The sequence below is a fragment of the Rana temporaria genome, chromosome 2 (genome assembly GCF_905171775.1).
Source record: "Rana temporaria chromosome 2, aRanTem1.1, whole genome shotgun sequence".
NCBI lineage: Eukaryota > Metazoa > Chordata > Amphibia > Anura > Ranidae > Rana > Rana temporaria.
The window spans coordinates 435,019,900-435,032,778 of record NC_053490.1 but is presented as its reverse complement, the minus strand read 5'-3'; the positions used below and the strand labels follow the sequence as shown (position 1 = coordinate 435,032,778).

The window sequence follows — 12,879 nt, the reverse complement described above, 5'->3', positions numbered from 1 at the left end:
TGCTGCAAACCAAAGTGTATCAAAAAGTTCACTCTCCTGCACTGTGTGGTTAAGTCCCAATGTGTTATCAGATTCTTATCTTGACATGTTAGTATATGTGGATAATGCACACCTCGTTGCCTTCCAAAGACTGGGGGAGTCCAAATTAACTGAAAGCATAGAAGGACACAGAGAGCGCATAGGCCTAGCGCATTATCCTCAATACATGTTTTATTTAATAAAAATGGAGGTGAATATACTCACAAACCAGTACTTGTGCCATAGCATTATCATAAAATCATCTGCTTAAATCCATATGCAAAAACCCACAACACTTGTAGTCAAATCACCCAACGCGTTTCAAGCTTTCCCTCTTCTTCAGAGCCTTGTTTAGATGTCTCTTTGTGTTGACAAGGAACTTTTCAGTCAGGATCAGTGCTTTCTCTGTTTAGTGCTGCTGTACATAGCTTCCTTGTTCCTCAAGCTACATACAGCAGCACTAAATAGAGAAAGCACTGATCCTGACCGAAAAGTTCCTTGTCAACACTAAAGACATTTAAACAAGGCTCCAAGGCCTCATTCACACAGGCGGACTTTGTCGCTACGGAGTCCGCCTGCTCCCGTCAGCTCAGTCTGCAGATCTCCGCTGAGCCAACGGATGAATAGCTCCTCTCTGCTCACTGAGCGTGGAGGGGCTTGTCGTGCACCGCTGTATCCCTATGGAGCGATCTGATGAAAATGGACAGCATGTCCGTTTTCATCAGATCTTACCCGATCCGCATGGACGAATGGGGACGTGGCCCCCATACATCTGTTTTTAGCAGATCGGATGTCAGCGGACATGTCTCCACTGACATCCGACGCTCCATAGCGATGCATGGAGTGGCCGTTCAGGTCCGTGACAGACGGACCCGAATGGCCCGTAGTGTGAATGAGGCCAAAAGAAGAGGGAAACCTTGAAACGCATTAGTCGATGTAACAAGTGTTGTGGATTTTCACATATGGATTTAAGCAGATGATTTTAGGATAATGCTATGACACAAGTACTGGTTTGTGAGTACCGTATTTATCGGCGTATTCCGCGCACTTTTTTGCCCTGAAAATCAGGGCAAATCGTGGGTGCGAGGTATACGCCGATACCCGCGCCGAGTTTTGAATACTGCGCCGACATATACCGAGCACAGTACACTCGGGTATAGTCGGGCAGTCTCGGCTCCTTCCGTGCTCACGTCCTGGACATACAGGACGTCAGCGCGAGAGTTGCCGAGCATTGCCGACAATACACGAGTGTACTGCGCTCTGCATATGTCGGCGCAGTATTCAAACTCGGCGTGGGAAACGAGCGGGGAGGACGCCGCAGAAGGACGCCGGACCCGACGAAGAGGACACCCGAAGCCGCAGAAGGACGCCGGACCCGACGAAGAGAACACCCGAAGCCGCAGAAGGACGCCGGACCCGACGAAGAGGACACCCGAATCCGCAGACGAACGCCGGACCGGACGAGGCCGCCGATGGACGCCACGCAAGACACCAAAACTGTAAGTACAAAAAAAACTTTTTTTCCACAGGATTCGGGGCAACTTTAGAGGTGCGCGGTATACGCGGGAGCGCGTTATACCGCGATAAATACGGTATATTCACCTAGATTTTTATTAAATAAAACATGTATTGAGGATAATGCGCTAGGCCTATGTGCCCCATGTGTTCTTCTGTGCTTTCTTTCAGTTAATTTGGACTCCCCCAGTCTTTGGAAGGCAACGAGGTGTGCATTATCCACATATACTAACATGTCAAGATAAGAATCTGATAACACATTGGGACTTAACCACACAGTGCAGGAGAGTGAACTTTTTGATACACTTTGGTTTGCAGCAATAGGCTCCTTGGTTCAGTATTAACTAATAAGGTAAAATGTATTTTTACAAAGCGTATAAACCACTCGATTGTCACTTTGTGCAAGTTAAATGCCATCTCAGAGTGCACAGACCACATGGTGGCTAAGTGGTTAATATTAATTGGTTTCAGTATTAGTCTCCTGTTCAATTCTCTCCAGGGACATCATCTGCATGGAATTTTTATTTTCTCCCTTGCTCAAACAGGTTTTCTCAAAGTTCCTCAACAATTCAAACACACATTGGGTTGTTAACCATCTTTCCTGCAAATCTGTTTTACATAAGTGTGCTTGTATCACAATGGTAAGGACAACAGACAATAAGTTCATGTGGTTAGGGGCTGCTATGAAGGGTCTATTTATTCTACAAGGCACTCTGCAAAATGCTGTTCCTAAATTAATATGAGAAATAAATAATAGCAAACAGAAGAAGCCACAGGAGTAAGCAGAGGTCAAAACAGACTGTATTACATTATATAGGAGATAAAGGTCAGTAAGACAAATCTAAGAACGATGGTACCTTCTGCCCAGAAATGTCCTCACTGCGAAAGGAGATAGACTCCAGCTCATTGCCACGACTTGTAAGCGCTCGCAGATTGGGGTCTCGAGACTCAAACCTCTGCTCCAGAAACTGGATGGCTTTCTTTGCTTTCTCCTGAAGTGAGCGAGTATGTCCAGCACTGCGTTGATCAAATTCTTGTCCTTTGGCAAGACCATCCAGCTCATGGATAACTGCAAAACAAAAATATGCCAACGACAAAGGTATCAGAGGAAAAAAAATGGAAACCATAAGAATACATAGAAGACAGACAGGTTATGAGTATGAACTCCTGAGTTAAGATCCACCATTTAATATACAGTATCTTATTATAAGAACTGTACCAAAGCAGGCCAGTAGCTTCAAACTTCATTATCAATTAGTGTACTAGGAATAAAATTAAAAGGTGCCCTTACAGTGCCTTGAAAAAGTATTCATACTCCTTTAAATTGTCCACATTTTGTCATGTTACATAAAACAAAAACATAGCTGTGCTTTTGAGCACCTGTGGCATAAGGCAAAGTCTCTCAAAGACTTCAACCAATACAATCTGCTCTCCGCATATACACTACTTGCCTCCACACTGCCAAGCACACCTATTTTACCACTTTTATTAACACCTTCTCATCCAGTCCCCGTCAACTCTTCTCTACCTTCAACTCTCTACTTTGTCCTCCACTGCTCTGCGCCCCCCCCCCCCCCCCACCAACTCGCTCAATGCCCAGAAGATTGCTAGTCACTTAAAAAATAAGATTGACACAATTTGTGATGGAATTTCCACCCTACAAGTATCTCCCCCAGTTGTCACCCCGTGTCAACAGGTACAATTGACACTCCCCTTATTCAAACCTGCTACTATAGACTAAGTTGCTAAACTCCTTTCTAACGCCCACCTAACTATCTGTCCCCTGGATCCTATTCCCTCTCAAATACTACAGTCACCCTCTCACTCTATGCTACACTCTCTAACCCACTTCATCAATCTCTCCCTCTCTTCCGGCATCTTCCCCAATGCTTTAAAACATGCACTGGTCACCCCCATACTTAAAAATCTGTACTTGGACCCTACCAATCTTAATCTATGCCCTATCTCCTTGCTCCCCTTTTCTTCTAAACTACTTGAACGCCTGGTCTACAACCGAGTGACCACCTCAAAGAATAACCTTCTTGATCCTTCCGCCTGGATTTCGCCCTCAACACTCAACAGAAACGGCTCTTCTAAAGCTCACAAATGACTTGCTAACCTCAAAACCAACAAACACAATTTTCACTCCTACTTCTGGACATTTCCTCCTCTTCATCGGGGTCCCCCAAGGTTGTTCTTCTACCCCTCCTATTTTCAATCGACACCTCTTCCCTGGGTCAACCGATAGCCTCACCTCACGTGGCTTTCAATATCATTGCTACGCTGATGACACACAAATCTATCTCTCCACCCCTCACTCCATCAGTCTTCTCACGTATCACTAACTTACTAACAGACATATCTGTCTGGATGTCACACCACTTCCTCAAACTCAACTTGTCCAAAACCGAACTCCTAATATTTCATCCTCCACGTTCCTCTACTCCTGACTTCTCTGTCAAGAGCAATGGCACAACCATCCCCACATGCCAGGGTGCTAGGTGTTATAATGGACTCTGAACTCTCCTTTTGGCCCCACATCCAATCCCTTTCCAAAGCTTCAACCTTCGCAACATCTCCAAACTACATCCCTTCCTGACCAATATAACCACAAAGCTCCTGATTCACAGGCAAAATATTCTTAGATCCTGGGATGTCCCCAAGCAATGAATGAGAGATAAGGGCAACAAATGGCAAATAGAACTGTGCCAACAGGCCCAGCAACGTCGTCAATGGTCAAAAAAACTTAAGTGTCCTGCTGCAAGAACATTGAAGCCAAAAGATGCATTCACAGATTTGACATCCACCTGGTAGAACTTTCGAAACAGCATGAACAGAGGACCAGGTGGAAAGCCTTACATAGCTGGGCTACAGAGGCCTGGTGCCAAAATTCCCAAGAAACTCTCACCGATCAGGTGGAGTAGGCACATGAAAGCGCAGGAGATTTATCCTTGAAAGTGTAAGCTCTAGCAATTGGTTTTCTGATCCATCACACAAGGGTTTATTTAAAAGCAGAGCAGCACCTTGGGAAGAAAGGCTGGTCTTGGGCATAAACTTTGTCTTTATGAAGTATGGGGAACAGTTCCTTACAAGAGAGCCACCAACTCAAAGACATGTTTGACAGGCATAATAGCAACCAAAAAGTCTTATTTGTGGGAGAGGTCATCTAAGGGAGTATCCCCAATGGGTTCAAGGGTGGTTTCTGTTTCTACACGGCAGAAAGAACAAGCTGATAATCCCAAGGAAACAGAGGGTGATGCAATAGGGGCAGCAACGCAAAGTAACGTTTTTGAAGGCAGAGAGAAACCAGAAGTCTTACAAATAATAATAATAATGCTGAAACCTGTCCCTTCAGAGTGCTTAAAGTGATATTAAAAATGTATTTATTTTAAATTTTAAAAAGAAATAGCTATACTTACCTGCTTTGCACAGAGCAGCCCCATTTCTCCTCTTCTCGGGTCCCACTCCGGAGCTTCTGGCATCTACTCTTCTCCGAGTGCTCCCATAGCAAGCCGCTTGCTATGGGGGCATTCGTGCATGCATGCTCGCTCCCGAGCCCCTCTGTGTCCATAAGACACTTCAGTGGCTGTGAGTGACAGGAGCCAATGACTCCCACTGGTCACTCAGCCAAAAAAAAAAAAAAAAGAGACCCAGGATAGCAGCTGCTCTTATGCACATCGCTGGAACGCGATCAGGCTTGGGTGAGTATTAGGGGGGAACTGCATACTAAAGGTTTTTTACCTTCATGCATAGAATGTAAAACACCTTCTGCCTTTAGAAACACTTTAAAGCCAAGTGTTATCTCTGGGATTGTAGTGCCTTTGTTTATCTTGATCTTACTGGAAGTGTTTTTTCTTGCTTTCAGCAAGATAGAAATACCAGACTCAGGGACCACTCTATAATTTACAAGCAGGATGGAATAGAGGACCCTGAGACAGCAGATCCTGCCATGGTTGGGAAAAGGCCAAGGGTTGTCTGCTAGTAGTCTGAGTATGTCTGTACTAGGCTTTTCTGGGCCAATTCGGTGCAATGAGAAACACCACTTTCCTCTCTTGCTCTCTAGCTTGGAGCAAATAAGGCAGAACTTGCACTGGAGAGAAGGCATAGCTTAGTCTGCACTAAGAGCAGGGAATTATCAAGGCATCCAAGGCCAGTGCTAGAGGATCCTTGTTCCTGGCTACAATCAGGTAGTTTGTTGTTGCAGCTGGAGTTTAGGATGTCTACATCTTGAGTCCCCCAATTCTGACACATCAGACTGAAGACACCTGGGTAAAGATGGACCACTGGAACAAACAATTATATGGATGTGGACTGCAGAGATGGCTAGACAGTTTCCATGAGATCATCTGCTTTGCGTCCTTTAAAGTTGTAAGACTACTGGTGCCCACTTGGTGGTTGGAGTAAGCCACAGTCTACCACACTGGTATTATCTGAGTTCTCCCAGATTCAGGGTCCTTGCAGAAGACACAATGTCCAATGCTGCAGAGCCATTTAGGGATTAGGCAGGAAAGACTTGTCTATTGTTAAAGCTAGGAAATTCCTTGCTTGGCAAGACAGGAGTATGGGTAGGTCATTAGAAAGAGCATGCTTGCTCCAAGTCAACAAGATGTTGTATTGGAGAAGTATTGGACGAAAATGGGCAAATGCTACAGCCTCAAAAAGGAGGCTACCATAAGGCCTAAAACGTACACACAGAATCTCGCTGTGAATGTCACTTTGACCTCAAATGTGAGCTTTGATTAAAAGAAAAAAATGGTTAAATCGTTCACCCTTCTAAAAGTCTGGAGCATTTGAATTGTAATGTGTATGCTTGCCAACAGCTGAAAGGGAGACAAGTCATTCAAGAAAATCTTGACTAGATAACCTGTAACTTACTGTAGATGCCCTGAGTTCTGAGAAAGGCAAGAAGAGGTGCTAGGACCTTTGCGATTATTTTGAGAGCAGAGAATAGGCCAAAGAACAGTGGGACAAATTGGAAATGACTGTCTGCCACTGCAAAATGCAGAAAGCACTGATGAGGCGTATAAATGAAAATATGCAGTTAGACATCTTGGATGTCTATAGATGCTAGGTACTCCGCTTGTCTCAGAGATTCTGATCTTGCTGATTTTTATGTGAAATTTTGGAATTTAAAGCTAGGGAAAGTTGAGGAACTTTAAGTCCAGAATAGACCGCATACTGCATTGGGCTTTGGTACTGTGAACAGGTTCCTTTGAGCCTGTTCGAGAAGAAAGCAGTCTGGGATGTCTGTGACCCATAAAGATGCAAACTAATAGAAGTCCCTACACTCTTAGGAGTGAGGGTGTCCCTTCATTGGGAACCGGGCTTTGGGGAAGACCTGCTGGGCTTTGAGGCCAAAGTCTTGTGCTGAAAGGAAGGGCTGAACAGAAGTATGGAAGTTGAAGCCTGGGTATAGCAATTTTAATGAATCTTTAATGAATTGGTCAAGTTCTTCCCCAGACATCTTCCTTGAAAATGTGGTGTCTTTTACAGGCAGCTTCAGCTACTCAAACTTAGTCTACAAATATGAATGGAGATAGGGGTCATTTTGGAAATTTATCTCATGACATGGCATACACACACATCTACTGCTCTTCCTGGCCGTGCCTACATAGTATAGTAGTGCCCATCAACTTTCATGGGCCTCCAATTTGCAGATGTGACCAAAAAGAAGAGGCTGTGGGCATCCACAGCCTCTTCTTTGAGGCCTCTTTCTTTGAATCTGTGACAGGTCAGTGGAAAAGGGCAAAGAGATTAAGTCTATCGGTCTCCACAGCGCAGGCACAATGGTGTTGTATGTCAACACACAAAAGGAGGCTTGATAAGTTGGATCTCGATAAGTATGTTTTTGGAGGAAGAGGGGGGATCTGTTTGTTCAGCAAAGGGGGACAAAGAGAATAAGTGAACTTTGAAAGCGTATCTCTTCTTTAAAATTAGAGGACTTGGAGGCTGCCAAGATTCTTTTATCCATAATAAGCAAAAGGGAAAGGAGCTGTGATTTCAGTGCCTCTGTTGTGAACTTTGAACATGATAGATGCTAATAGATACAGAAGTATCTAGAGCTTGATTTTAAAATGCTTTTACGGCTTGTGAATTCAGACCAAGTATTTGAACAGCATCTACCAAAAACTGATATATCTTTTTCAGGTGGACTAGCCCTTAAAACATCAACCACATACAGTGCCTTGCAAAAGTATTCACCCCCATTGGCTTTTTTACCTATTTTGTTACATTAGTGTCTTTAGTTCAATGTTTTTTTTTAATCTGAATTATATGTGATGGATCAGAACACAATAGTCTAAGTTGGAGAAGTAAAATTAGAAAAATATATACATAAAACAATTTTTCAGAAATAAAAAACTGGTTATTGGCATGTGCGTATGTATTCACCCCCTTTGTTATGAAGCCCATAAAAAGCTCTGGCGCAACCAATTACCTTCAGAAGTCACAATTGGTGAAATGATGTCCATCTGTGTGCAATTTAAGTGTCACACGTTCTGTCATTACATATACACACCTTTTTGAAAGGCCCCAGAGGCTGCAACACCTAAGCAGGAGGCACCACTAACCAAACACTACCATGAAGACCAAGGAACTCTCCAAACAAGTAAGGGACAATATTGTTGAGGAGTACAAGTCATGGTTAGGTTACAAAAAAATATTTGATGATTTCTAGGAGCACCATAAAATCTATCATAACCAAATGGAAAGAACATGGCACAACAGCAAACCTGCCAAGAGACGGCCACACACCAAAACTTACGGACCGGGCAAGGAGGGCATTAATCAGAGAGGCAGCACAGAGACCTAAGGTAACCCTGGAGGAGCTGCAGAGTTCCACAGCAGAGACTGGAATATCTGTACATAGGACGACAATATGCTGTACACTCCATAGAGTTGGGCTTTATGGCAGAGTGGCCAGAAGAAAGCCATTACTTTCAGCAAAAAACAAAATGGCACGTTTTGAGTTTGCGAAAAGGCATGTGGGAGACTCCGAAAATGTATAGAGAAAGGTGCTCTGGTCTGACGAGACTAAAATGTAACTTTTTGGCCATCAAAGAAAACGTCTATGTCTGGTGCAAACCCAACACATCACATCACCCAAAGAATACCATCTCCATTCAGCAGTCAGGACTGGGAAACTGGTCAGAGTTGAGGCAAAGATGGATGGTGCTAAATACAGGGATATTCTTGAGCAAAACCTGTACCACTCTGTGCGTGATTTGATGCAAGGACGGAGGATCACCTTCCAGTAGGACAATGACCCCAAACACACTGCTAAAACAACACTTAAGTGGTTTAAGGGGACACAGGTAAATGTGTTGGAATGACCTAGTCAAAGCCAAGACCTCAATTCAATAGAAAATCTGTGGTCCGACTTAAAGATTGCTGTTCACAAGCACAAACCATTCAACTTGAAGGGGCAGTTTTGCAAGGAGGATTGGGCAAACATTGCAGTAGTAAGATGTGGAAAGCTCATAGAGACTTATCGAAAGCGACTTGAAGCTGTGATAGCCACAAAAGGTGGCTCTACAAAGTATTGACTTTAGGAGGGTGAATAGTTATGCACATTGACTTGTTGTGTTATTTTTGTCCTATATGTTGTTTGCTTCACAAAAAAAATAAAAATAAAATCTTCAATGTTGTGGGCACGTTCTGTAAATTAAATGATGCAAATCCTCAAACAATCCATGTTAATTCCAGGTTGTGAGGCAACAAAACACGAAAAATGTCAAGGGTGGTGAACACTTTTACAAGGCACTGTATAGTGCTCACATGTGCATTCAATATTCCTGCAGTTTACATAGAGGGGCAGATCCACAGAGCGAGTACGCCGGCGTACTTTCAAATTTCCTGCGTCGTATCTTTGGTTTGAATCCTCAAACCAAGATACGACGGCACCTGGGTTAGATCCGATAGGCGTATGGCTTCGTACGCCTTTGGATCTTAGATACAATACTTCGGCGTCCGCTGGTTTGAGTTCTCGCCGTTTTCCGCGTCGAGTATGCAAATTAGCTATTTCCGACGATCCACGAACGTACGCGCGGCCGTCATATTCTCTTACATCGTCTAGTCGGCTTTTTCCGGCGTATAGTTAAAGCTGTTTTTTTTGCGGCGTATAGTTAGACTTGCCATGTTAAGTATGGCCGTTGTTCCCGCGTTTCATTTGAATTTTTTTTTTTTTTGCGCAAGTCGTCCGTGAATTGGTATGGACGTAATTCAAGTCTATGTTAAAAAAATTACGTCCTTGCGTAGTCATTTAGCGCAATGCACGGCGGGAATATTCGGGATGGCGCATGCTCAGTTCATTTGGCGCGGGGACACGCTTCATTTAAATTTAACACGCCCCCTAATCGCCGATTTGAATTCCGCCGCCAGAGATGGACTACGCCGCCGTAACTTACGGAGCAAAATCTTTAAGGATTCGAACTAAAGCCAGGTAAGGTACGGCGGCGTAGCTTATCTCTGATACGCTGTGCGGGTGCAGATCTCTGTGGATCTGCCCCAGAGTATTTATCGGATCATTGTTCAAAAAAAAAAAAACACAACTGACAATTCAACTGTACTGGTAGAAGTACCTGCATGAAAAGCATTTCCCTTGATAACTTTAATACCTAAATGCAACATAGTCAACATATGCATTTTTGACAAGTAGCTAGAAAAAACTACCATTACATTTACTTTAAACAGTCCAAAGAAGAGAATTATTTTCATAATAAAAAAGTAGGATAACTACTGTCAATATATTTATAAAGGTGGGTCTGAGTTTTATCTAAGAGCTGTTTTTTTTTTTAGACACATTTCATATATACTGGGTTTTGGATTTCTAATTTATAGGATCCTTTCACCACATATTGTAACATATTGGCCTTTATCGATAAATCTTTATGTTTTGCATAATCTCCTGATAATAAATATACAGACGTCTGTGAAATGTCCTTGCCACTAAACATAAATAAATGCTGCCAAGTAAAAGGGCAGGAAAGGGTAAACCTTGTAAAAACTAGTTATTTGAAAAAAGTCACACCTTGCCTCACAGGCAAGTTCCCATGGTAGGGCTAGGTTACGTTAGAGATACTTAAGGTGTGACTGGCACTGGAGTATTCCTATGAAGTAGGAGAAAGAGAACAGACATGTCAGGTGAGCCACTAAGTTTAAAGTTTCTATCTCTGCCATAAGGTTTCTACCCGCAACCCCATCTTTTCTTGCCAGTTTATAGCACTACTGCCTGGCAGCACTAGGGTAGTCGGTTCGAATACCAACCACAGCACTAATTGCATTGCGTTTGCAAGTCCTCCTTTTGCCTGCGTGGGGTTTCCTCCCATACTCCAAAGACATACTAGTAGGTTAATTGGCCTTAATATGTGTATGTATGAATGTGAGTTTGGGACCTTAGATTGTAAGTTATTTGTGGACAGAACTGAGAATTAACTATATACAGTGGCTATAAAAAGTCTACACGTCCCTGTAAAAATGTCAGGTTTTTGAGATTTGTAAAAAAAAAAAAAAAAACACTCAGACCAAGATAAACCACTTTAGAATAGTTTTCTACCTTAAGGCCTGGTTCACACCTATGCATTTTTTAGTGCAATTTCAGTTTTGCAGAAACACACTACATCCCATTTAAGATGGTTCCTTTGGGCCATGTTCACATCTGTGCATTTTATGGAAAGGGCCAGGGACTTTTTTCTGGGTTTTGGTTCCATAGACTTCAATGGATCAAAAACGTGTATTGAAAAATGCAAAATGCACAGGAATATGCAAGCTGCAACCTGCATAGATGTGAAATTTGTACAATTCAATAATAACTGAATATGTTATTTAGTGGCTAAAAAAAAAAAAAATACAAATACAATAATGTGGTTGAATAGGTGTACACATCTTCCTAAAATTTGGGATGTGGCTGTGATTTATCCAAACACATTCAAAATTATGTTAAACAGTAGTCCGCAACACCTGCCATCAATGAAAGTGACTGAGCCCATGTAAAGTTCGGCTGTTCTGTAGGATTTCTCAGACATTTACTCAATTGCCTCTTACAGCAAAAGCCAGAAAAGCTTTAAATATGACCTCATTTATGAAAGGTATCAGTCAGTAGAAGTTACAAAAAAGGCATTAGATATACTATGGGACACAGTGAAAACTATCATCAACAAGGAGGAGAAAACAGGGCACAGCAGTGACATTACCAAGAAGTGGACCCCCATCCAAAATAATAATGATAATATCCATAAGAAATAGCATCAGACTTTACTGGCACAAAATTTCATTAAAAAATAATCAAATTTTATTACAAAATGTTATAAAAATCAAATGAAGACCTATTATGGGTCATAAAAACAATGTCTGTACATAATGCCTAGATCATAAACATATACCATCCACATTTGCTTCTTCAGGACACAAAGAATTGCAATGCAACTGAAATGTGTTCTGAAGAAAATTAAGAACTGCGTTGACCCATGAGGACTTACTGTATTTCCACAGAGTACTAATGTTATTATAACTAGTTGTGAGCTAATCTGTATTTGTTATTGTGGTGAATAAGTGCAGTTGGTATATGCCCATCATCTAGGAATTATGTACCGGCATTGTTTTTATAACCCATAATAGATCTTCATGCAATATTAATACATTTTGTAATAAATGTGTTAATACTTTTCATAAAAATATTTGCGCTTCGATTTTGTGCCAGTAAAGTCCAATATTACTTTACATTTGGATATAAAAAAAAAAATATGTATATAGAACATTTTCAACAAAAACTAATTCAGTGATGGCATGGTAAAAACTGCATCCAACAATCTGTTCAGCTAGCATGCACAAGGATACCATATACAGCAAGTATGCCTTAGTAACTTGGTGGGAATATGGCCGGGCCCAGAAGGGAATGCATTCTAGCTGTGCATTGCTTATATAATTTGCACACCGTTATAAATTTGCCCCAAAATATAATCAACATAGTCTGCAATTTAAAATTAAACATTAGTTGGACCTTTACGTAACATAGCGGAATGGTAAAGTGAACCTAAATCACCTCGAGTCCCAGAGCATTTTTCAGTCTTGGCAAAGTCTACCCTAACATATCCTTTTTTTTTTAACAAAATTCAAAAAAATGCAGGGCTGGAAATGAATAGTAAAAAGACAGTGATGTCTATGTTCAACATATACAAATATGAATGTAAATAAGTGAATCCATAAATATATTAACCATAAACTTGAAAATGATACCAAATATTGTAGTGGAGACACTATAGACCTTATTAAAAAAGTCAATATCTATAAATATATAAGTCCATAAAAATAAACGTGAAAATGAGAGTCCATAAAAATAAACGTGGAAAA

At 41.8% G+C, this 12,879-nt stretch overlaps 1 protein-coding gene across 1 annotated transcript in view; it reads right to left on the bottom strand.

The window, feature by feature from the left end:
* SMG6 (SMG6 nonsense mediated mRNA decay factor) overlaps positions 1–12,879 on the bottom strand; it is a 359,235-nt gene that overhangs the window by 3,889 nt on the left and 342,467 nt on the right. Inside the window, exon 17 of the mRNA XM_040338357.1 lies at positions 2,391–2,602. Within this exon, the coding sequence (XP_040194291.1) occupies positions 2,391–2,602 (212 nt within the window). The remainder of the gene's footprint in view (positions 1–2,390; positions 2,603–12,879) is intronic.